Source organism: Callithrix jacchus, chromosome 22 (genome assembly GCF_049354715.1).
Source record: "Callithrix jacchus isolate 240 chromosome 22, calJac240_pri, whole genome shotgun sequence".
Classification (NCBI taxonomy): Eukaryota; Metazoa; Chordata; class Mammalia; order Primates; family Cebidae; genus Callithrix; species Callithrix jacchus.
The window spans coordinates 32,901,345-32,925,418 of NC_133523.1; the positions used below are offsets into that span (position 1 = coordinate 32,901,345).

General features: G+C 42.2%; 1 protein-coding gene across 1 annotated transcript in view; it reads left to right on the plus strand.

The window, feature by feature from the left end:
- Positions 1-24,074, plus strand: part of LOC144580729 (uncharacterized) — a 52,551-nt gene that overhangs the window by 1,979 nt on the left and 26,498 nt on the right. The window contains exons 2-3 of the mRNA XM_078359212.1: positions 13,188-13,401; positions 22,607-22,699. Of these exons, the coding sequence (XP_078215338.1) occupies positions 13,188-13,401; positions 22,607-22,699 (307 nt within the window). The remainder of the gene's footprint in view (positions 1-13,187; positions 13,402-22,606; positions 22,700-24,074) is intronic.

The window sequence follows — 24,074 nt, forward strand, 5'->3', positions numbered from 1 at the left end:
ACCCCTTTAGCCCACTTCAGATTTGGTTGCTGGCAGGGCAGGAGCTTCGGGATGTGAGGCAGACACTCCATCTTCGGATTCCATTCTGGGTCAAAAAGAAATGATGTGTGCAGAAATAAGGTGAGATAGAAGTGAGGTTACAGTCTGGTGAGGTGGAGGGGGGCGTCCCACAACTTCACCAGCAGGAGAAGTGCAGATAGTTGTCAAAGAAGCTGCTTCCAACTCATTTTCCCCTCTGTCTTCACTGCACAACCTGTCCACACCATGGCCTGGTGCCAGTGGAAGAGGACACGAATGTGAGAAGAACATTTGGACTGCAAACTGTGGCCTTTCTAGCCATCTCTCAGATTGGGCCCTCATTCCTGGAGCCACATGCGAGGGGCATGAATTGATTCTGTGTGACTCTGGCCTCTTCTCTGTCCTTCCTCTTTTCCTGCCTTCCATGTTTCTCATGGGCCTAGGGTTTCCTTGGTCTGGCTCAACATTCTCTACAACAAACATTTCCCAGTTAGTCAAGGACGACCTTTCTGAAGACACATGTAATGAGTGTTTCCTTCTCAACATCCACATTTCTTAATGACTGGGTAGCTGTGATGATTCTTGAACCACGGGTGCTTGCAGCTCCTACCAAGAAGGAAACTTGATCCTCCTATTTCATCATATGTCTGCATGATTCCCATAGGATGAGAGGTAGTCAACCATGGCTGGCCTTTGCCTTCTAATCAAGGCTGTGTTTCATTTCTTCTGCACATCCTTTCTCATTGTGGAGGGTCTCCCATTGCTCTGTTCCTAGCTGGGACTGCTTCTCAGCACTGAACCTTTTGGATGTCAGGAATTTCACGGAGCAAAAGGGACTGCTGGTTTGCTGGTGCAGGCCAGGTGGTGGCTAGTGATCCTGGTGCGGAATTTGGAGTGGTTTGCACTGTGCAGAAACCTCTTGGCTCCTCTGGCGGGAATCTGGATGAGGCTTGGACCCCAGTACAGGCCCTCTTGTGGTCCCAGTTGTGCTTTGCTTATCTTTCCTTTTTTGGGGGGTCCTCTGCCCTTCAGGAGCTTGTCTGAATATCCTTCTGAGGCTTGGATTTGCCCCAGATGGCCTCTAAGACACTCTCTCAACTTTATCTGTCTCATGGGATGCCACTACCAGGTGTGGCCACCTCAGTTCCACCTTGGGCTTGCCTTTGTCCTTATTTCCATTGTTACTGGACAGCAGTGCTGAGAAGCAGGAGCTTCTGGGCTTTGAAAAACCAGGGCAGGGCCCTGGGAGGCCCAGGTGGAAGGGAGGCAGTCAGCTCATAGGGCCGGAATGTTCTCCTGACACTCTTTTCTGAGGTCTCAGCTATATTTCTGTGCCCCAGTGACTCCCTCCACAACTCATCAGACTGAATCAGCCCCATGGGACCTGATTTCTGCCTACGTCCTTGAATCGGGAATCAGATCAGAAGAGCAGTCCTGAGTACCCACCTCATGGTCTGAAGAGCCTCTTCCTCTATCGGGACACGAATATGTCAGGGTCCTGCGCTGCTTATCCAGTGCAGCCTCCTTCCCAGGCTGCTACCAGCTCTGTCCTCACCACTTTCCTGTGTGGCTGTGGCCTGACAACCCTGACATTGCAGTGTGCCAGCTGGACACTAGAATGCACATGCCAGGCTCGAATCACCAGACGCAAGTGCTGAGCCATGACTTGCGTCACAGTGACCACCACTGTTGCCTGGGGATGGATCCTAGCAGCTTGGCGAAGCAGGAGCCCTCTTTGTCAGTGTGTTGGCCTTTGGCTCTGCGCCTCCTCTCCGGGGGATTGTCATCATGGTCCCATGGTCCTAGGAGTTGGGCAGGGCCGAACCAAGCTGAAGAAGCGTCAAATGGGTCCCCAAGGATGTACCACAAGATCCCTAAGGATCCCCACAATGCAGCAGGCTTGCCTAGATAGCATGGGGCTGTGTCTTTTTAACAGCTGTCCCCCTCCCCCATTTCAACATGTGGCCTGCCTGTGTGCCTTGGGGCTGCTCTCTCCCAGAGGTAGCTTCCTGGCAGAGAGCAGAACCAGCAGCCTTAGGGGCTGCCCGGCTGTGTGTGTTTCTGTGCAAGTGTTGGATGCCTCTGTGTGTGTGTGTGATGTCTGGTGAAATGAATGTAGCTTGTGCAGTTGAGCGCAGTTTCCCTGTAGTCCACCTACCTTCTGGTGCACCTCTCTCTTTGGCTCTACTTGAGCTGTGGGGCCCCGTGTCCTTAGTTTTGTTCTTGGTTCCTAAAGCCTAGGTGAAGTGGGGGGCTGTCTCAGACTCACAGCCATCCAAAGCACCTCCCTATCCTGAGGGGCCACTCTTTTAGAAAAAACACACCACACCCAAGAACAGACATCTCGCAGGGGTCCGTGGTCCTGTGGCACACCCAGGGTCAGACCCTAGCCGTCCCTGCCTCAGGACCCCCTTGAGCCCATTTCTAATTCGGTTGCCAGCGGTGCAGGAGCTTCAGGAGGTGATGCAGGCACTCCTTCATCCTCTTTGGATTTTCACAGCACTACATTTGGTAATTTTTTTTTTGGATGATACCAAATGTACAGACATCAAAAGAAAAAACAGACAAGTTGAAATTCATGAAAAGCAAAAAAGAAGAAGTGTGAATTGAAAGACATCAATAGATTAAAAAGGGCAACCCACAGAATGAATGAAAATACTTGCAATCATAAACCTGAAAAGGGATTAAGATGCTGAATATATAATCTGTGAAATCCAGCAATTAACAGGATCCAAAAATCTGCCGTGGACTTCAATAGACATTTCTCCAAAGACATACAGATGGCCAATAAGCATGTAAAAAGATGCTCACCACACTAATTATTAGAGAAATGCTAATCAGATCTACAATGAGATACTACTTTACATCCATTACAAAGGCTTCCATTAAAAAATAGAAAATAAGAGCTGTTGGTAAAGATATAGAGAATTGGGAGCCCTGAGGCACTGTTGAAGGGAATAATAGAAAAAGGTACAGCCACTGTGGAAAACAGCATGGCAATTCCTAAAAAATTTGAAAATAGAGGCCAGCTGTGGTGGCTCAAGCCTGTAATCCCAGCATTTTGGGAGTCTGAGACAGGCGGATCACTTGAGTTTGAGACCAGCCTGGCCAACATGGTGAAACCCCATCTCCACTAAAAATACAAAAATTAGCCAGGCATAGTGGCATGTGTCTGTAATCCCAGCTACTCAGGAGGCTGAGGCAGGAGCATTGCTTGAACCCAGAAGGCAGAGGTTGCAGTGAGCCGAGATCTCACCACTCACTCCAGCCTGGGTGACAGAAAAAGACTCAACTGTCTTAAAAATAAAAATTAAAAATAGAATTACGAGGTCAAGAGATCAAGACCATCCTGGTCAACGTGGTGAAACCCCGTCTCTACTAAAAATACAAAAATTAGCTGGGCATGGTGGCACGTGCCTGTAATCCCAGCTACTCAGGAGGCTGAGGCAGGAGAATTGCCCGAACCCAGGAGATGGAGGTTGTGGTGAGCCAAGATTGCGCCATTGCACTCCAGCCTGGGTTACAAGAGTGAAACTCTGTCTCAAAAAAAAAAAAAAAAAAAGAATTACCCTGTGATCCAGCAATTCCACATCTACATAGACACTCTGGGAAACTGAAAGCACAGTCTCAAAGAGATATTTATACACCCATGTGTCAGAGCAGGAGCACTGCAATCTTGGACAAACATTGCCATTTTAAGTTCCCCTTGATTTAAAAACTGCCTAAATCCAGCCCAAAAAATATCAACCTAATGGCTACTGTCAGCATGACCATAAACCACAAATGACACCTGCAACCAGAAACATTCCAAACCTGAGATAAACCTCCCTTCGACCTGAAATAAACTCCCCTCCAACCAGAAATATGCCAACCCTGAGATAAACTCCGCTCTGACCAGAAACATTCCAACCCTGCAATAAAACTCTCCTCTACCCCAAAATATTCTGAGCCTGTGATAAGCTCTTACTCCCTAAACCCTTAAATAACCTTATTCTGTAGGAGAGAACACTGCTGACCTAAATCAGCCAGAAGCCCCTCTCAGGTTTATTCTCCAAAATAAACCTGTCTTTGATGGTTGAGACATTTTTCATGTTTCTTTCTTCTCTCTTTAACCCTTACACCATGTTCATAGCAGCATTATGCACAACAGCTAAAGTAGAAACACCCCGGGGTCTTAGTCAATAAATACATAAGCAAAATGTGGTAAATACATATAGTGCATATTATTCAGCCTTTAGATAGAAGGAAATTCTGACATATGCTGCAACATTGATGTTAAGAACATTGCGTTAAGGAAATAAGCCTGTTATTCCATGTACATGAGGTACTTACAATAGTCAAAATTATAGAAACCGATAACAGAATGGTGGTTGGCAGGGTTTGGGGGAATGCGCAGTCATCGTTTAATGGATATAGAGTTTCAGTTTTGCAAAATGAAAACTTCTGGAAATAAATGATGGTGGTGTTTGCTCAACATTATGAATGTACTTAATAACTCTGAACAGAAGTGTATGCTTTAAATGGTTATGACACTAAATTTTATGTGTACTTAACAATTTTTAAAAATTTGGAGGAAAATAACCCAGCCAAAGTCATAAACAAAAGACATGCAAACAGGAGTTGAGAAACTCTTTTTGAAAAGGGCAAGGGTGCTTTTGTGTTCCACACAGTCTCCGTACTGATTATTCAACTCTATTATAGTATGAAGAAAGCAGCCATAGACAAAAAGTAGACAATGAGTGTACCAGTCTTGAAATTAAACTTTTTTTTTGAGACAGAGTCTCGCTCTTTTGCCCAGGCTGGAGTGCAGTGGCGTGATCTCGGTTCACTGCAACCTCTGCCTCCCAGGTTTAAGTGATTCTCCTGCCTCAGCCTCTGGAGTAGCTGGAGTTACAGGCATATGCCACCACGCCTGGCTAATTTTTGTATGCAATGAAACTTTATTCATTTATTTATTTACTTAGAGATGGAGTTTCGCTCTTGTTGCCCAGGCTAGAGTGCAATGGTGTGATCTCTGCTCACCGCAACCTCTTCCTCCCAGGTTCAAGAGATTGTCCTGCCTTAGCCTCCCAAGTAGCTGGATTACAGGCATGTGCCACCACACCCAACTAATTTTGTATTTTTAGTAGAGAGGGGTTTCCTTATGTTGGTCAGGCTGGTCTTGAACTACTGACCTCATATGATCCACCCGCCTCGGCCTCCCAAAGTGTTAGGATTATAGGTGTGAACCACCAAGCCTGACTAGAAAAACCAAAAACTTTAGATAAGTGATTTTGAAGGAAATATTTATAACAGTTAAAATGGACAAATAGATAATAATACTAATTTACTGTCTCTCTGTGTTAATAAAACATTAGTAAGCTAAGAAGAAAAGAACAAAATAGAAAAATTCACCATTCAAAAATATAAATAGTCAAAAAGCAAAGTCAAAACCTAAGAACTTGCTGACCACTTATTTCTTCTCTGCAGTTGAGTCGAATTTGTTGAACATGCATTGACTTGGGATTCTTTGTTTGATTTTTGGGTGTGAGCCACCACACCCAGCCACCACTGAACTTTTATAATAACCATCTGCCTAGTTTTGCCTTTTCTAGTATTCCATATAATTGTAACTATACACTATGTTGCCTTTTCGCATTGGTTTCTTTCACTTAGAAATACGTGTTTAAATCAGGCACAGTAGCTCATGCCTATAATCCCAGAACTTTGGGAGGCTGAAGTGGGTGGATCACCTGAGGTCAAGAGTTCGAGACCAGCCTGACTAATATGGTGAAACCACATCTCTATTAAAATTATAAAAATTAGCCAGGCATGGTGGCATGCACCTGTAGTCCCAGCTACTTGGGAGGCTGAGGCAAGAGAATTGCTTGAACCTGGGAGGTGGAGGTTAAAGTGAGCCAAGATCGTGCCACTGCAGTCCAGCCTGGGCAACAGAGCAAGACACTGCCTCAAAAAAAAAATATGTTTAAGATTCGTCCATATCTTTTCATGCCTTGGTAGTTCATTTCTTTTTATTACTGAATAATATTCCATTGTATGAATGCTTCAGAGTTTATCCATTTCCTTATTGTAGGATAACTTGTTACTTCCAGTCTTTTTGGGTTATGTATAAGCTGCTATAAACATTCATGTGTAGAATTTGAGTGGATGTAAGTTTTCAATTCATTTGGGTATATACCAAAGTATGCAATTGCCAGACTGTATGGTAAGCGTATGTTTACTTTTGCAGGAATCAGCAAAAGTGCCTTCCACAGTGGCTGTACCATTTTGCTTTCCCAGCAGCAATAGATGAGAGTTCCTGTTGCTCCATATCCTCACTGGCATTTGGTGATGTCAGTGTTTGGACTTGAGCCAGTCTAATATATGTGTAGTGGTATCTTGTTTTAATTTGAATTCTCTAGTGGCATATGGTGTTGAGCATCTTTTCAGATGCCTATTTTTGCTGCCTTTATATCAAAGGGAAGATGATGGACTGCAGGGAAAGAGCTTGCTGTGATTATAGGAAGCTGCAGGCAGAGATGATCTCAGGGTTAACTGGACATCAACTTTGCCTTCTTCTGTCACATAAAATGTGGTCTACCTGAATTTTAACTGGAAGCACAGAATATCTGGTTGTCCATAACTATTTCTTACTGAGGCTTGAGATTGATAAATGTTTTGACTGAAAGGTGCAATAAGCCCAATATATAAACAGGTTGGGGAACAACAGGTAATGACTGTCAGAGATATTGAGAGTCTACACTGAATGGATGGTGTCACTGGCTGCCCATGCCTTTCTCACTATGGACTTTCAGTTTTCATTTGCCACATGAAAGGCCACTGAGATAGGCTACATCTGGTTTTTCTCTTGAGAGTCTCTATTACTGAGAAATTTCTGTATTCTGGGCTACATTGGGTTCATAATGTGACTATGTAAATCGTGTGTGTGTTTGTTCTTTCCCTAAAATGTTCAGTTCAGCTGCAGTTCTAGAGGTAAATCCTACTATGTTTCCATTTTAGAGTTGAATATCTGAGGTCTGGAGAGGTTAATGTGTAGAAAGTTATGTTTAATAAGATGTGGCCAGGTCAGATAAGCTGCATTCAGATTTTACTCTTTAACTTCTTCTCAATAATGTCTTTTCATTATAGAAAAAAGGAGAGTGAACTTAGGTGTTTTTTTAAAAAAAATCATTGACTGTAGTAGTTCTTTCAAGATATGATGAAAAGCAATAATTTTCTCATTTTACATTACCTGTACTTATTGTTCACCAGAAATTGATTATTGAGGCAGCAACCTTTTACATTCCTCTCTGCTTTATTATGCATGGGCGGGCTTCACTGTAACTAAGAGATCCAAGATTCAAAAATATCGTTAACTTGCAATGCTTGGTCACAGGTATCCAACTGAAAAATATTTTGCTCATCAGCCATATGGACACATACAGAAAATTACAGCCAGAGACACAAAATGTGGAAAGAAGAAAGGGCTATCAGAAGTCCTATGTCTCCTTAAATTTTGTATTTTTATTCATTTGCATCTAGACTCATGAGAAAGTTGAGCAAATGGGACAAAAAAGTCCTAATCAAAGCATACCCACATTTTAGTTATCAGCATTATTGCATACACAGGATACAATTAAATAGGTATAAAAATGTTAAGTACTTTCCTGTCATGCACCCCAGTCATTCAGTAGCTCACTTTAGAGTCAACATTTTAATTTTGTTGTGTATCCTTTCATAAATTTTTTTTCTGTTTTTTTTTTTTTGATACAGAGTCTTGCCGTGTCGGCTCACTGCAACCTCTGCCTCCTGGGTTCAAGTGATTCTCCAGCCTCAGCCTCCTGAGTAGCTGGGAATACAGGAGACTGCCATCATGCTAGGCTAATTTTTTTTTTTTTGAGATGAAGTCTCACTCTATTGCCCAGGCTGGACAATAGAGTCTTCTTGGGTCACTGCAGTCTCCACCTCCCAGGTTCAAGTGATTCTCCTGCCTCAGCCTCCTGAGTAGCTGGGATTAGAGGTACACACCACCACGCCCAGCTATTTTTCGTATTTTTAGTAGAGATGGGGTTCACCATGTTGGCCAGGCTGTTCTTGAACTCTTGACCTCGTGATCTACCTGACTTGGCTTCTGGGATTACAGGCCTGAGCCACCACACCTGGCCTCCAGCTAATTTTTTTGTATCTTTAGTAGAGACAGGGTTTCACTTTGTTGGCCAGGCTCATCTCGAACTTCTGACCTCATGATCCACCCGCCTCGGACTCCCAAAGTGCTGGAATTACACGTGTGAACGACTGTGCCCATCCTCTTTTTCTTTTTTAATAGAGATGAGGTCTCACTATTTTGCCCAAGCTGGTCTTGAATTCTTGGGTTCAAGCAATCCTCTTGCCTCAGCTTCCCAAAGTACTGGAATTATAGGCGTGAGCCATCACACCTGGCCAAAATATTTTTTAAAAAATAATTTTATTATGTATATTTAAGGCACACAACATGATGTTATAGATACATGTAAATAGTAAAAGGGTTACTAGAGTGAAGCAAATTAACATATCTATCATCTCACTGATACCCACAGGTTTTGCATGTAGCAAGGGAAGCTAAAATCTCATTTAGCATGAATCCCATATAGAGTACAATTTTATTACCTCTAGTCCTCATGTTGTATATTAGATGTATATCATTGTTCATCCTACGTATCTGCTACTTTGTATCTCTGACCCACATGTCCTCATGTTCTCCCTTCCTCTCTGTCTGGTAACCACTGTGTTCTCTATTTCTTTATATGTGAAAATTATTTTAAGATTCCACATATAAGTAAGATCATGCAATATTTTTCTTTCTGTGGTTGGCTATCTTCACTTACTATAATGCCCTCCAGGCTCATCTATGTTGTGGCAAATGGTGAGATCTTGTTTTTTTTTTAGGGCTGAACACAGAAGTTATTTTTATATACAAGTATGCAGATGCCATATACACACAAATATATATCATACTCATATACAATTTCAAATACATATATGTGTTATATGCATATTTAAGGAGTTCTCTATTTTCACAGAAACGTCACTCTAAATCAGTACCTAGGGAGGGCCATCATTTTCTTGAGCTACAAAGCAAGACACAGTATAAGTGGCTGCATCCTAGTTAAATAAGTTCTCTATAAATACACATTGAGGATTTTTCCTGTTTTCTTTTGTCATTGTTGTTGCTTTGTCTTGTTTTGAGACAGAGTTTCACCCTTTTGAGTTAAGTGGCACGATGCTCAGCTCACTGTAGCCTCCTGAGTAGCTGGGATTATAGGTGTGTGTCGCCACGCCCAGCTAATTTTCATATTTTTAGGAGAGATGGGGGTTTTGCCATATTGGCCAGGCTGGTCTCGAACTTCTGACCTCAGGTGATCCGCCCACCTCACCCTCCCAAAATGCTGAGATTATATGCGTGAACCACCAAGCTTGGCTGTTATCACCATTTCAGACTGAGCTTGGACAAGAACCTGAGTAAAAACATGACTTTAAAATTTTGATGAATGGAGAAATCTCTTTCCATTCACCCTCCTTTCCTCTTTTTCATTTTTATGGTGAAATATGCAAACAAAGATATGGATACATCAGTTATTAAATAAACATCTGTGTGATACCTATCCACTTGAAGAAATAGAGGGCTATCACCATCAACAAGTCCTCTGTTAAGTCCCTAACTGATCCTAAAGTTTTCCTTCCCCTTATTAGTAACAGATATCTACATTACTTGTAGATATCTGCTGTCCTCTCCTTGCTTCTCTTTGTACTTTTATTATGTATATTCTGTTTTGTTTTGTTTTGAGACGGAGTCTTGATCTATCGCCTACGCTGGAGTGCGGTGGCATATTGGCTCATTGAAACCTCCACCTCCTGGGTTCAAGCAATTCTCATGCCTCAGTCTCCCGAGTAGCTGGGACTACAGGCACAGGCCATGTGCCACCAGGCCTAATTTTTGTATTTTTAGTAGAGACAGGGTTTCGCCATGTTGGCCGGGCTGGTCTTGAACTCCTTACCTCAGGTGATCTACCTGCCTCAGCCTCCCAACGTGCTGAGATTACAGGCGTGAGCCACTGTGCCTGGCTTTATTATGTATTTTTTATATGCCTAAAGTATAGTCTGATTTTGCCTGGTTTTTCTCTTACATAATTGGAGAAACAGTTTGTATCTTGCTTCCTCTGGCTTCTTTTACTCAGTATTAAGTATTTAAGATTCACACTAAGCATTGTTTCTGCATTCTATTAAAACAGTATACCAGCCAGGTGTGGTGGATCACTCCTATTATCCCAGCACTTTGGGAGACTGAGGCAGGCAGTTCACTTGAGGTCAGGAGTTTGAGATCAGCCTGGCCAGCATGGTGAAACCCCGTCTCTACTAAAAATACAAAAATTAGGCTGGGCATGATGCCTCACACCTATAATCCCAGCACTTTGGGAGGCCAAGGTTGGCAGATCACTAGGTCAGCAGATTGAAACCATCCTGGCTAGCACGGTGAAATCCCATCTCTACTAAAAATACAAAAAATTAGCCAGGCATGGTGGCACGTGCCTGTTGTCCCAGCTACTCAGGAGGCTGAGGCAGCAGAATTGTTTGAACCCAGGAGGCGGAGGTTGCAGTGAGCCGAGATTGTGCCACTGTACTCCAGCCTGGGCGACAGACCAGGAGTCCATCTCAAATAACAACAACAAAAATTAGCTGGGTGTGGTAGTGTGTGCCTGTAATCCCAGCTACTCCAGAGATTGAGGCAGAGAATCACTTGAACCCAGGAGACGAAGGTTGCAGTGAGTCGAGATTGTACCACTGCACTCCAGTCTGGGCGACAGACCCAGACTCCATTTGAAACAAAAACAACAAAAAAAAGGTTTTCTCCAGATCTTTTTTTTTTTTTTTTTTGAGACAGAGTCTTGCTCTGTCAGCCAGGCTGGAGTGCACTGGTGCGATCTCAGCTCACTGCAACCTTCACCTCCCTGGTTCAAGTGATTCTCCTGCCTCAGTCTCCTGAATAACGGATTACAAGTGCCTGCCACCACCCCACTCAGCTAATTTTTGCATTTTTAGTAGAGACAGGGTTTCACCATATTGGCCAGGCTGGTCTTGAACTCCTGAACTTGTGATCCGCCCACCTCTGCCTCCAGCCACTGCACCCAGCCTCTGGATAATTTTTACCCTTAATTAGGCAGTCTGTTTTGACTATAACTTAATGTAAAGAATTAAGTAAATACAACTTCACTCCTATACACTATTAGTCCATGTACCTAACACAATTTATTGAGTAAAGCAGTCCATTCCCAACAGCATCAAAATTAATTACGTTTCCCAATGTAAATTAATGGAGCCATTATGGAAAATAATATGGAGATTCATCAGACACTAAAATGTCAACTATATGTCCCAGCAATCCCACCTGTAGGGTGTATAGCTAAAGGAACTGAAATCAGCACGCTGAAGAGATAACTGCACTACTATATATATCCAGCATGGATGAATGGATAAAGAAAATGTGATATGTATATGTATACATAAAGGAATACTATTCACTCTTTAAAAAGAGGAAAATTGGCTGAGTGTGGTGGCTCATGCCTGTAATCCCTGCACTTTGGGAGGCTGAGGCAGGCAGGTCACCTGAGGTCAGAATTTCAAGACCAGCCAGACCAACATGGTGAAACCGCTTCTCTACTAAAAATACAAAATTAGACGTGGTGGCCTAGTCTGTAATCCCAGCTACTAGGGAGGCTGAGGCACGACAATAGCTTGAAGTGGGGAGGCGGAAGTTGCAGTGAGCTGAGATTTTGCCACTGCAATCCAGCCTGGGCGACAAGAGTGAAACTCCGTCTAAAAAATAAATAATAAAAATAAAAAGGGGAAAATTTATTTGTGACAACATGGTTAAACCAGGAGGACATTATGCTAAGTAAGAGAAACCAGAAACAGAAAGACAAATACCAAATGAGTGGTATTTGTGGAATCTAAAAAAGCCTGACTCTTAAGAGACAGAGAATGGTGTTTACCAAAGACTGAAAAATGGGAAAAGGGAGATGTTAACTAAAAGGGTACAAAATTTTAGTTAGGAGGATATAACTTTAGTAATTGACTGCACAGAATAGCAACTACGTAACTAATGTGTTCTATATTTCAAAATTGCTAAAAGAGTAGATTTTAAGTGTTTTTTTTTTAACCACAAAAAAGTGAGGTGATGGACATAATTAGCTTGATTTAATCATCCCATATTGTAAACAAGGATCAAAACAGCATATTGTACTCCATAAATATATAAAACATACAATCATTATTTGTCCAGTTTTAGAAAGCTACTTTTCTCATACCTTATAATAAGGCTGGACCTCCTCAGGGGACATAGAGCAGAGTCCTCGCCGTAGGGAGCTCACACCCGGTTCCCCGCGCTGGCCCTCGCGGCCACACCTTGACCCTCCCCGACTGGCTCTACATGCACAACCCGAGGCTTCGAGCAGCCCCGAGTTCGGATTCCCCTTCTCAGCCTTCTGGGTGCACTGAAACCCTCAGGACTCCGAAGTCGGACAAGCCTTGGCCTCAGCTATCTTCTCCAGCGCTAGACCCTGCATCTGCGCACTCCTAGTGTTATATCGCACTCATCACAGAAAGTCAACACCAGAACAAAAGAATGCCAAATTACAGGGTTTATTGCCGGCGACCACGGAGGACTCACGTCTCTCCAACCCGTGGCCGAGAAAGAAGAGTGACTAGACCTTTTTATACCCACAAAACCAACTTGGGAGTGCGGGTGAGGAACGGAGATGGGAATGAAAGCTGTCAGTCACCTCCTAGGCTGAGAGGAGGGTGAGGGGCTCCAGATATTCCAAGGCCCAGGGGACTTTTGTCATTCCGATTGCGACTTAAGTGGTTTACAGAGGTCAAGGTAAACATTAGTTTATACATTATTTGGACAGGTGTGGGGTCCATATAATTTTAGGTTACTTGGCGCCAGGATGGAATTATCTGGCGGTGCTTACTTTGGTAAACAAAGGCCAGCAATTCTGGCAGTTACAGATAAGAGAAAGTATGGAGCTTGTCCTCTCTTTACATTTTGCAAGGTAATCTTAGTCGTTTACAGAAGCCATGGCTAGCAGTCATTGTGAGGAGAATGGAAACAGTTTTCCCATTTTAAAATGGCATTGTACTGGTTCTAATTCTAGGCCAGCTATATCACACTAGTAGAGGGAACCCTGAAACCTCCGGGAGCCGGCGTCCGGCAGTGCCTGCGATCTAATCGGGATTTGGGGTTCCGAGCCACTATTACCACAAGCCACCGCGGTCATGGATCTTTAGGCTTGAACTACATTTCCCAGAGGGCAACGGGAACACCTAATCTATGGCTTCCCTTCCGTTTTCGGGTGGTTCTTTTGCGAGGTAAGTTGAACTCGTTTCTGGCTATAATAGGCACAGTGTACTCGCAGGCGGGGCTCTGAGCAATCAAGTTAAATTGGAGCCCAACGTGCATCGTCCGGGTTGGTGGAGGAAGTACTTAAACCGTGGAAGCCTGTTGTGTGGATGACCAGTTGTCATCGGAATCTCAGGCCTGTGGGTGCATGAACGGCACAGGGTATTGAGTGAACACGTGAGAGAGTATTGTATAGGGCAGATGGGGAATGTTTGAGAGTGTGTGAGAGAAACTGTGCGTGTGAGAGGCTGGGATGTGCCTCCTTGACAGTGGTTGCGGGTATGAGGCTGTGACAGGTGAGTGGCTGTGCTTGAGTGAAGGGGATATGAGGTGCTTGTCCTTTTCATGTGCGTTGATGTGGTGGCACTTTGAGTCATGGCTGTAGGTTCCCGGCTGCTTCCTCTCCCCTCTCTCCTCATAGCCCCTTGCGGCTGACACATACAAAAAATGTCTGCAAGAGGGAAGTTGGATACTAATTTTAAATGAAGTTTTCCAGCAAGAAGGCACTGACTTGCTGTGAGTTTGGAAACGCCTGGGAGGTTATTTCTTAGTGAGCTCTGAGAGCGAGCTACTTGTCTCAAACCTCGTCTTTCCCAGGGCTCTGACCCCAGGAACCTGCTGCGAACTCATACCAGATTCCGGCCTACCCGTCACCTCCTTGTGTTCAAGTGTGTGAACAGGGAAGGTGTGGGGGGTATTGTGTATCCAGGCCTTCCGTGCTTCAAGAAAAGCCTGATAGCTCATGATTCTCTTTTCCCTCCCTGGTCCTGCTGTTCCTCAAAAGGACTCTGATGAGGCGGAAAAAAATTCTTTCACATCTAAAAATCAGTGTTTATGCTACTTGGCTTTTTTTCTTTCATAAGATTACCGGTTTTAGGGCATGCTTTCCTTCGTCTGAAATGTGTCTGAATGTCCTAATAACAATCTGCTTTATTTCTAGTATATGTTGGGAGCCATTGAGCTGAATCTCATTAACATTGTTATATTTGGCTGGGCGTGGGGGCTTATGCCTGTAATCCCAGCATTTGGGGACTTTTTCATATGACTTCTGGCTGGGTGCGGTGGCTCACGCTTGAAATCTCAGCACTTTGGGAGGCTGAAGCTGGCAGATCACTTGATGCCAGGAGTCTGAGACCAGCCTGGCCAACATGGTGAGACCCCCATCTCTATCATTAAAAAAAAAATTTTATAGTGACTTCTTTTCCTCTGGGTAGATACCTATTAGTGGGATTGTTGGATCAAACAGTAGTTCTGGGCAATAGAGCGAGACTGTCTAAAAAAAAATTATATATATAATAAAAATAAATAAAACAATTCAGTTTCATTTTACAGAATATAGAAATAATATCTGATGTCCAAGTGCTTCCAAGTATCTATCGTATGAAATTTAGATCTATTGTACTTAGCATATTGGAAACATTGTTCACACAATAGATACTCAGAATAGGTATCAGCTGAAACATGAGATAGATAGTAAAAGTTAGGAAGAGGCATAGAAATCACCATGTTGTACTGAAGAACAGGATTTAGGCTGCTGTTAGATTCTTATTTAATATTGTTTATTGAAGAGAATTGTATGCTTACATACAATGTATAGTTTGTGAATATATTTACTACTCTGGGGTTTGTCTGTTTACTCTGATGATTCTTTTGCTGTGCAGAAGCTTTTTAGTTTAATTAAGTCCCATCTATTTATCTTTGCTTGTGTTGCATTTGCTTTTGGGTTCTTGGTCATGAACTCTTTGCCGAAGCCAATGTCTAGAAGAGTTTTTCCAATGTTATCTTCTAGAATTTTTATGGTTTCAGGTCTTAGATTTAAGTCTTTGATCCATCTCGAATTGATTTTTGTATGAGGTGAGAGATGAGGCTCCAGTTTAATTCTTCTACATGTGGCATGCTAATTATGCCAGCACTATTTGTTGAGTAGTGTGTCCTTTCCCTACTATGTTTTTGTTTACTTTGTTGAAGATCGGTTGGCTATACATATTTTTCTTTATTTCTAAGTTCTCTATTTTGTTCCATTGGTCCACATGCCTGTTTTTATACTAGTACCATGCTGTTTTGGTAGCTATAACCTTGTAGTATAGTTTGAAGTCAAGTAATGTTATGCATTTAGATTTGCTCTTTTTGCTTAGTCTCACTTTGACAATGCTGGCTCTTTTTTTGTTCCATATGCATTTTAGGATTGTTCTTCCTTTCTTCCTTCCTTCCTTCTTTCCTTTCCCCTTTTCTTTCCCCTTTCCTTTCCTTTCCTTTTTCCTTTCCTTTCCTCTTTCCTTTCCTCTTTCCTCTTTCCTTTCCTCTTTCCTCTTTCCTTTCCTTTCCTGTTTCACCATGATGGCCAGGCTTGTTTTGAACTCCTGACCTCAGTTGATTCACCCACCTCAGCCTCCCAAAGTGCTAGGATTAGAGGCTCGAGCTACCACGCCCAGGTATAGGATTGTTTTTCTAGTTCTGTGAAGAATGATGATGGTATTTTGATGGGAATTGCATTGAATTTATAGATCAGTTTTGGCAGTATGGTCATTTTTGCAATATTAATTCTATCCATCCATGAACATGGGTTGTGCTTTCATCTGTCTGTGTCATCTATGATTCTTTTAGCTGTGTTTTGTAGTTTTCCTTATAGAGATCTTTCACCTCCTTGATTAGGTGTATTCCTAAGTATTTTATTTTTTTTTTTGCAGCTATTGTAAAAGGGTTTGAATTCTTGATTTGATTCTCAGCTTGATTGATGCCGGTGTATAGCAGTGCTACTGATTTGTGTACATTAATTTTGTATCTTGAAACTTTACTGAATTTATTTATCAGATCTAGGAGCTTTTTGGATGATTCTTTAGGGTTTTCTAGGTATATGATTTTATCAGCGGTGAATAGCGAGCTTGACTTCCTCTTTACCAAGTTGGATGCACTCTATTTTTTTCTCTTGTCTGATTGCTCTGGCTATGACTAGTCACTATTTTAAAATGCTAATAATCAAGCAAGGGCCATAAATTGTAAATAGGAAAGGGTAAGTCAGTATATAGTGAAAACCACTAAAGAGATTCAGGTGATGTGTCTTGGGAATTCAGGTGGAGGTGGCATTGATTAGATTCTGGTCATCCTTGTAACTAAGCCCATGGAATCTATATGGAAGTTAGTGAGTGTATTCTGCAAGCTCTTACTGTCTAATTTTTTCTTCAAGTGATGTTAGATAAAAAGTGAGACTGGGCCAAGCATGGTAGCTCATGCCTGTAATCTCAACACTTTGGGAGGCCTAGGAGGGAGGACCTCTTGAGCCCAGGAGTTTGAGAACAACCTAGATAACATAGTAAGAACCTGTCTCTAATAAAAATTTAAAAATTAGCCAGACATGATGGTGCACATCTTTGGTCCCAGCTACTCAGGAGCCTGAGGCAGTAGGATTACTTGAACCCAGAAGCTTGAGTTTGCAGTGAGCTATGATCAGCTATGTACTCCAGCTTGGGTAACACAGCAAGACCCCTGCCCCTTTAAAAGAGAGAGAGGGAGCAAGAGTTTAGCAGTATCCTGTATGACACTGTGGCTAAGTAGCAAAATAAACCCAAATTTTAATACACACATTTGTGTGTGAGTGTGTTTATGTGTGTACACATGTATTTTTTTTTTTTTTTTGAGACGGAGTTTTGCTCTTGTTTCCCAGGCTGGAGTACAATGGCGCGATCTCAGCTCACGGCAACCTCTGCCTCCTGGGTTCAGGCAATTCTCCTGCCTCAGCCTCCAGAGTAGCTGGGATTACAGGCACGCGCCACTATGCCCAGCTAATTTTTTGTATTTTTAGTAGAGACGGTGTTTTGCCATGTTGACCAGGATTGTCTCGATCTCTTGATCTCGTGATCCACCCATCTCGGCCTCCCAAAGTGCTGGGATTACAGGCTTGAGCCATCATGCCCGGCCACACGTGTATTTTTTAAGTTATTGTATGAACAGTGTCAAAATGATTATGAAATATATTCAAAAGAATATCAAGATAGCAACTAAAAGAAAAGTAATGGCAACATATGATCATGTTGTAATGTAACAGAACAAATAAATTGCCAGACTTTCTCAATGTATTGATGTCCTATAGCCTCTCAATGCTTGTCTGTCTTTTTAATGATCCAGTGATATTATACATTCTATTTTTATCTTAATTTTCTGTTGACAGTATATGACATCTTTTGTTTTTATTAAATATGTTTCCCTACCTAGTTTCTTGGTATTCTATTACATGTATATTTTTTATTTTGCAAGGCAGTTTGTACTCAACACAGAACCAGGCCTAACCATTTCCTCCTGTGTCGTATTCCCTCTCGTATTTTGACCAATTCAGTGGATTCTGATGCCATAGAAGAGGTTCTAGTTTAAGGCCAGTCATGGTGGCACACACCTGTAATATAAATAGTTTGGGAGGCCAAGGTGGGAGAATCACCTGAGACCAGGAGTTCAAGACCAGCCCTGCCAACATAGTGAAACCCTGTCTTTAATAAAAACACACAAAAAAATTAGCTGGGTGTGATGGTGCACACCTGTAGTCCCAGCTACTCAGGAGGCTGAGGCAGGAGAATTGTTTGAACCCGGAAAGCGCAGGTTGCAGTGAGCCAAGGTCTCACCACTGCTCTCCAACCCAGGTAATAGATCGAGACTCAAACTCAAATAAAAAAAAAAAGAAGGGCTTCTAGTTTGAATGATAAGTCCTCTTTCAGCCTTGAAAGGTGGGAATGAAGGAGGCAAGTGAATCTTACTGAGAAGCTTAATCTCAAGTCTAGATCAGCCTTCCCAAATTGGAGTCTTGTCCAGAAAACCCCATGCTATCATGTCTGGATCTGGCTTTAGTGAGCAAGTTACTTACTGTAAAACTACCTTTGTATGGCTGGGTTTCCTGGGGTTTGAGGGAGTGCTTAGATCCATTGTCTGTTTTTCCCTAAGTTATGTGTTCACTTGTGAGGGATTAATTTGGAAAGAGAAATAGAGGACCAGAACGATTTTATTAAGTTAAGTCATATTTGGGAACACTAATGTTCTTTTCTTCTCTCAGCTCTGGATTCTCAGGAGTTTGAATTTTTCCAGTATCGGAACTCTGCCAAGTAGGACTGATCAGGTCTTACAATTCTAAAACCATGACCTGTTTAAGTTGATTAATTCTGTTTCCTTGCAATATCATGATCGTAGGTTATGTGGATTTTTTCATTAACCTAAAACTTCTATTTAAGAAGTCCTTCAGTTATCTGCTCCCTACTTTTTTCTAATGTAGTGAATAGTGATAGTGAATAACTGAGTTTTCTCCCTATGAGTATTTTCTGTCCACTTTTATATTTATTGTCAAATGTATTCAATACTTCTATCCTTATTCTTCAACCAAAGGCTATGATAGAGCAGTAAAGGAGTGAAGTCTCAACAGGAACTATTTGAGCTTCCTTTATACGTCCTTAGTTTAATGAATTAGAGATGTTGCTCCTATTTGGATACCCTCGGTAGGCTTTGACATTCTCCATAGACCTGAGTTTTCTAGGCAAATAAGATGGGATTTGGTTATCAATTGGTCTGTCTCAGTATGTGATGAGATCTCATATTCTTTGAGAATTTTAGAATTGTTGGATATAAACATGGATCTTGCCAAATAATTAATGAGAGACAAGTTTTTATTTTGTGGTTGAATGTGTTCTGTTGAACCTGGGTGACATATTTTTGATTATGAGTCATCCTATATCAGTATACATTCTGGAACAAGAAAAGTGGCGTTAAGTGATGGAAGATGGTGATAAATGAGAATATTATCCTGAAGAGTCAATATGTTGATTTTCAGAATTGGAGAAGACCTTTGAAATGTTGTCCAACAAAGTATGTGAAGGTAGGCTAGCCATGGTGGCTCATGCCTGTAATCCCAGCATTTTGGGAGGCTGAGGCAGGAGGATCACTTGAGGCCAGGAGTTTGACACCCCTTGCAAAAAAGCAACACCCCCATTTCTACAAAAAAGTACAAAATCAGCTGGATGTGGTGGCTTGCACCTGTAGTCCCGGTTACTCAAGAGGCTATGGCAGGAGGATTCCTTGAGCTTGGGAGGTCAAGGCTGCAGTGAGCTGTGATTGTGTCACTGCACTCCAGCTTGGGCAACAGAGTGAGCTTGTCACACACACATACACAAAATATTTTAAAAACTTATATGAAGGTAGGCTGGGTGTGGTGGCTCATGCCTATAATCCCAGCACTTTGGGAGGCCAAGGTGGGCAGATCACCTGAGGTCGGGAATTTGAGACCAGCCTAACCAACATGGAGAAACCCCATCTCTACTAAAAATACAAAATTAGGTGGGCGTGGTGGCACATGCCTGTAATCTCAAGTACTTGGGAGGCTGAGGCAGGAGAATCGCTTAAACCCAGGAAGCGGAGGTTGTGGTGAGCCAAGATCTCACCATTGCACTCCAGCCTGGGCAACGAGGGTGATACTTGGTCTCAAAAAAAAAAAAAATGCAAAAAACCAAAAATGTATATGAAAGTAAAAGATAGATTAAGTCTGAAATATTCATGATAAAACTGATCGTTGCACAGTCAATACAAAATATATTTGTCAAAAGAAAAAAAATGCTTATGATGTACTCTGACATAATAATATGACTTGAAGCTTGTGGAAATGTCTAAATTTTTTGCAAAAGCTTTTTTTTTTTTAATATGGCGATTGGCCAGTGGCTCATGCTCGTAATCCCAGCACTTTGGGAGCTGAGGCAGGCGGATTGCTTGAGCCCAGGAGTTTGAGACCAGCCTGAGCAACATGATAAAACCCTGTCTCTACAAAAAATACAAAAATTAATTGGGCTGATGTTGTACACCTGTAGTAGACTGGGCCTGGCAGTCGAGGCTGCAGTGAGCCGTGTTTGAGTCATATACTCCGGCCTGGACAACAGAATGAGACCATGTCTCAAATAAATGAATAAATAGAACAAAATAATAAAGTATGGACATTATTAAATTTGGCAAGGACATCCCATTTTTTTTGAGACGGAGTTTCGCTCTTGTTACCCAGGCTGGAGTGCAATGGCGCGATCTCGGCTCACCGCAACCTCCGCCTCCTGGGTTCAGGCAATTCTCCTGCCTCAGCCTCCTGAGTAGCTGGGATTACAGGCGCACGCCACCGTGCCCAGCTAATTTTTTGTATTTTTAGTAGAGACTGGGTTTCACCATGTTGACCAGGATGGCCTCGATATCTTGACCTCGTGATCCACCCCCCTCGGCCTCCCAAAGTGCTGGGATTACAGGCATGAGCCACTGCGCCCAGCCCGACATCCCATTTTTTTTTAATGGTTAAAGGAAAAATAGAAACTCATGTTTATTGGGAATTTAAGCATCATACAACTAGCAGACTATGTAGTTGTGTCTTTAAAACTTTATTGAATTTTATTTTATCCATTCCCCAGCAGGTCTGAATTATTGTGGTAACCCCCATCATGCAGGAAGATTTGTCTGTGGCAATAGGATTCTTTAGGAATATGTAGACACGCTGCTTTAGTATGCTACCAGTCATTAGCTGCATATACTATATCACTCCTTCTCTCTAGTGTGCTCTTCTAATCTCCTGTCTTTCCATCTTTAAAATGTTTTCAAAAGTTTGTAATACATGGGTTTGCAGTTTCAGGAATTAGTGACATTCAGGGATGTGGCCATAGACTTCTCTGGGCAGGAGTGGGAATACCTGGACCCTCATCAGAGGGACTTATACAGGGATGTGATGTTGGAGAACTATAGAAACCTGGTCTCACTGGGTAAGTTTATTTTTCTCAAGTAATTTAAAATGTGATCTGTGATATGTTACCTTTCAACACAGTGAATTTCAAGGCTGCATTTCGAGACATAGTTGAATTTCTCCTTCCTGTTCTTAGAGAAAGGTTTCAGCTCTGCCAGTCTGACAATGGCTGTGCCACCAAGCACCATCATTTTATTCATCTTTTAGAGATAGTCACATGTCCTCCTGCCCCTTATGATTGCCTAATATCCAAGGGGCTTGTTTAAAATTATATACTATTATTATTATGAAATTATGTATTATTAGTCCATGAATAACCATTGTCCAGGAATCCTGGTTTCCTGTGGTGTATAATTCTAAAATTCCTACAGATATGTTTTGTCATCATCTGATCCACCTGCAGGGACAACACATGCAGATTCATGATTTACTCTGAATATAAAAACCCCTATGACTTATATAGTGCTGGATTGGATGAATAATGTTCATTGAAAACTGAAGAGTCCGCATTTCATTTCCTGTAGCCAATTTGTATGATTTATTGTTAAAAGTTATAATTGATAAGCTTTTCATTGAGTTTGAATGAAGATTTTATATATCAGTCGGGGTGCTTTTTTTTTTTCTCTCATACAGAAATAATAAAATAATTAAGTTGGTACAATTGTGCTCATTATGTCCCCAGCCACTCTTCGGAGGAGAGGGGAATATATACATAAAATAACTTAATACTCAAAGAACTATATGATAGTATTATTGTGATTATCGTATTTATTTATTTATTTTTTCAAGACTGGGTCTTGCACTGTTGTCTAGGCTGGAGTGCAGTGGTGCAGTCATGGCTCACTGTAGCCTTGACCTCCTGGGCTCAAGTGATCCTCCTTCCTCAGCCTCCTGAGTAGCTGGGACTACAGAATACACCACCATACCTGGCTATTTTTTTTAAAAATACAGATGAGGTCCTACTGTGTTGCCCAGGTTGGTCCCAAACTCCTGGTCTCAAGTGATCCTCCCACCTCGACCTTCCAAACAGGCGTGAGCCACTGCACTTAGCCAATAGCAGTATCATTATGACCAGTTTATTTGTCAAATTGGAATAAGGAGTTGAAGTCACATGGCCAAAATCACAAGGTTGGTAGATTTAAGAGGAAGAATTTGTGACCCAGCCTCTGGCTCCAGAGAGCTTCACAGCTTCTTTGGGGTGGTAGTAATATTTGGAAAGAGACATTTTATAAGGTCACAGGTTAAACTTTTTCCTAAGAGACAAAGTGTGTATGAGTTTACATTAAAATAAGGTTTTCCTATACCTACTTCATTTCTTCAGTCATCTCACCCCTCTTTTATTTGAGGTCCTTAGTTCTTTGTAAATTTAACCAAAGCTCAAAGATTTTTTTGGCTTTTGTTTTTATTTTTATACCATGTGGCATTTCTTTTCTTATAAGGAGGACATTCCATTTCTAAGCCAGTTTTGGTTGACTTACTGGAGCAAGGAAAAGAGCCCTGGATGATTTTGAGGGAAGAAACACAGTTCCCAGGTAAGGAAGACAGGGGACACCATCGGGGCCGGTCACAGCCCATGTGGTAGGAGAAAGGAGACACTTTTATGTTGTTTTTAAAGTCCTCCTCCAAGACACCCAGACTTGTGGAGCAAAGACCTACAACCTGGTGGGGAATAAAAATCGCAGCACAAGCTCTTGGAGTTTCCCTCTTGTCGCCTGGGCTGGAGTGCAATGGTGCGGTCTTGGCTCACTGCAACCTCTACCAACTGGGTTCAAGCCATTCTCCTGCCTCAGCCTCCCAAGTAGCTGGGATTGCAGGCATGCACCACCATGCCCAGCTAATTTTTATATTTTTAGCAGAGATGGGGTTTTGCCATGTTAGCCAGGCTGGTCTCAAACTCTTGACCTGCCTTGGCCTCCCAAAGGATTACAGGCATGAGCCACCATTCCTAGCCCCTAGGATCCTTTTTAGGTGACTAGGTAGTTATTTTATTGCCAGTCTTTTCCCATCTGATGTGACAAAGTGTTAGAGGCTTATCTTGTGTATTTCTTGTATTAAGCTTTTAGCCATAAGTTTGCTGGGATTACACTCATAGACATTTATTTTATTCCATGAGTTATATACCAGTACTATCTGTAGTTATTATTCTTCCGCTTTGGCCATTGGGAACTCTTTCAAGTTGGCTCCTGTGCCTTTTCAACCTGCCCTCATCCTTTGGTGAGCATTTGTTACTTTCTGACACTACAGGTTGTTAATCTAGGATTATCTTATATTTTTTCTGCCATAGCCTTGGAGTCAGCCACTTGTGTAAAGGAGCACCAGTTCCTTTTACTGGGAATGGGATTTAGAAATCCAGATCTAGGCTTAGGTATGCTGATTGCTCCTGGACCCTCTTAGTGCTAGGCCCTCTTCACTCATAGAACCGGCAAGTATGTTTGTATGTGTGGCAAGGTGGCCAGTTACTCTGGTGTATTTCCCTGTTTTTTCGAAGCTGCAGCTCCAGAACATGCTTTATACAAATCTCAAAACTCCAAATCATGTGTGTGAACAATGTCGGTCTTCATAGTTTGCATTTCTTATCACTGAAGCTGAGAAAAAGAATTTTCTTCATTTCATCCTGTCTAAATTTTACATATACATGCCGCATTGGCTGTAATATCTAATCATTCATCCAGTTGCAGTCAAAATGACCAAAGACCAGTGAAGGTTGATATGCCATTATTAAATTAGGATAAAGAAACCAACAATATAAGTTTTTTGTTTTTTGTTTTTTTTCTGACACGGAGTTTCGCTCTTGTTACCCAGGCTGGAGTGCAATGGCGCAATCTTGGCTCATTGCAACCTCCGCCTCCTGGGTTCAAGCAATTCTCCTCCCTCAGCTTCCCGAGTAGCTGGGACTACAGGCGTGCG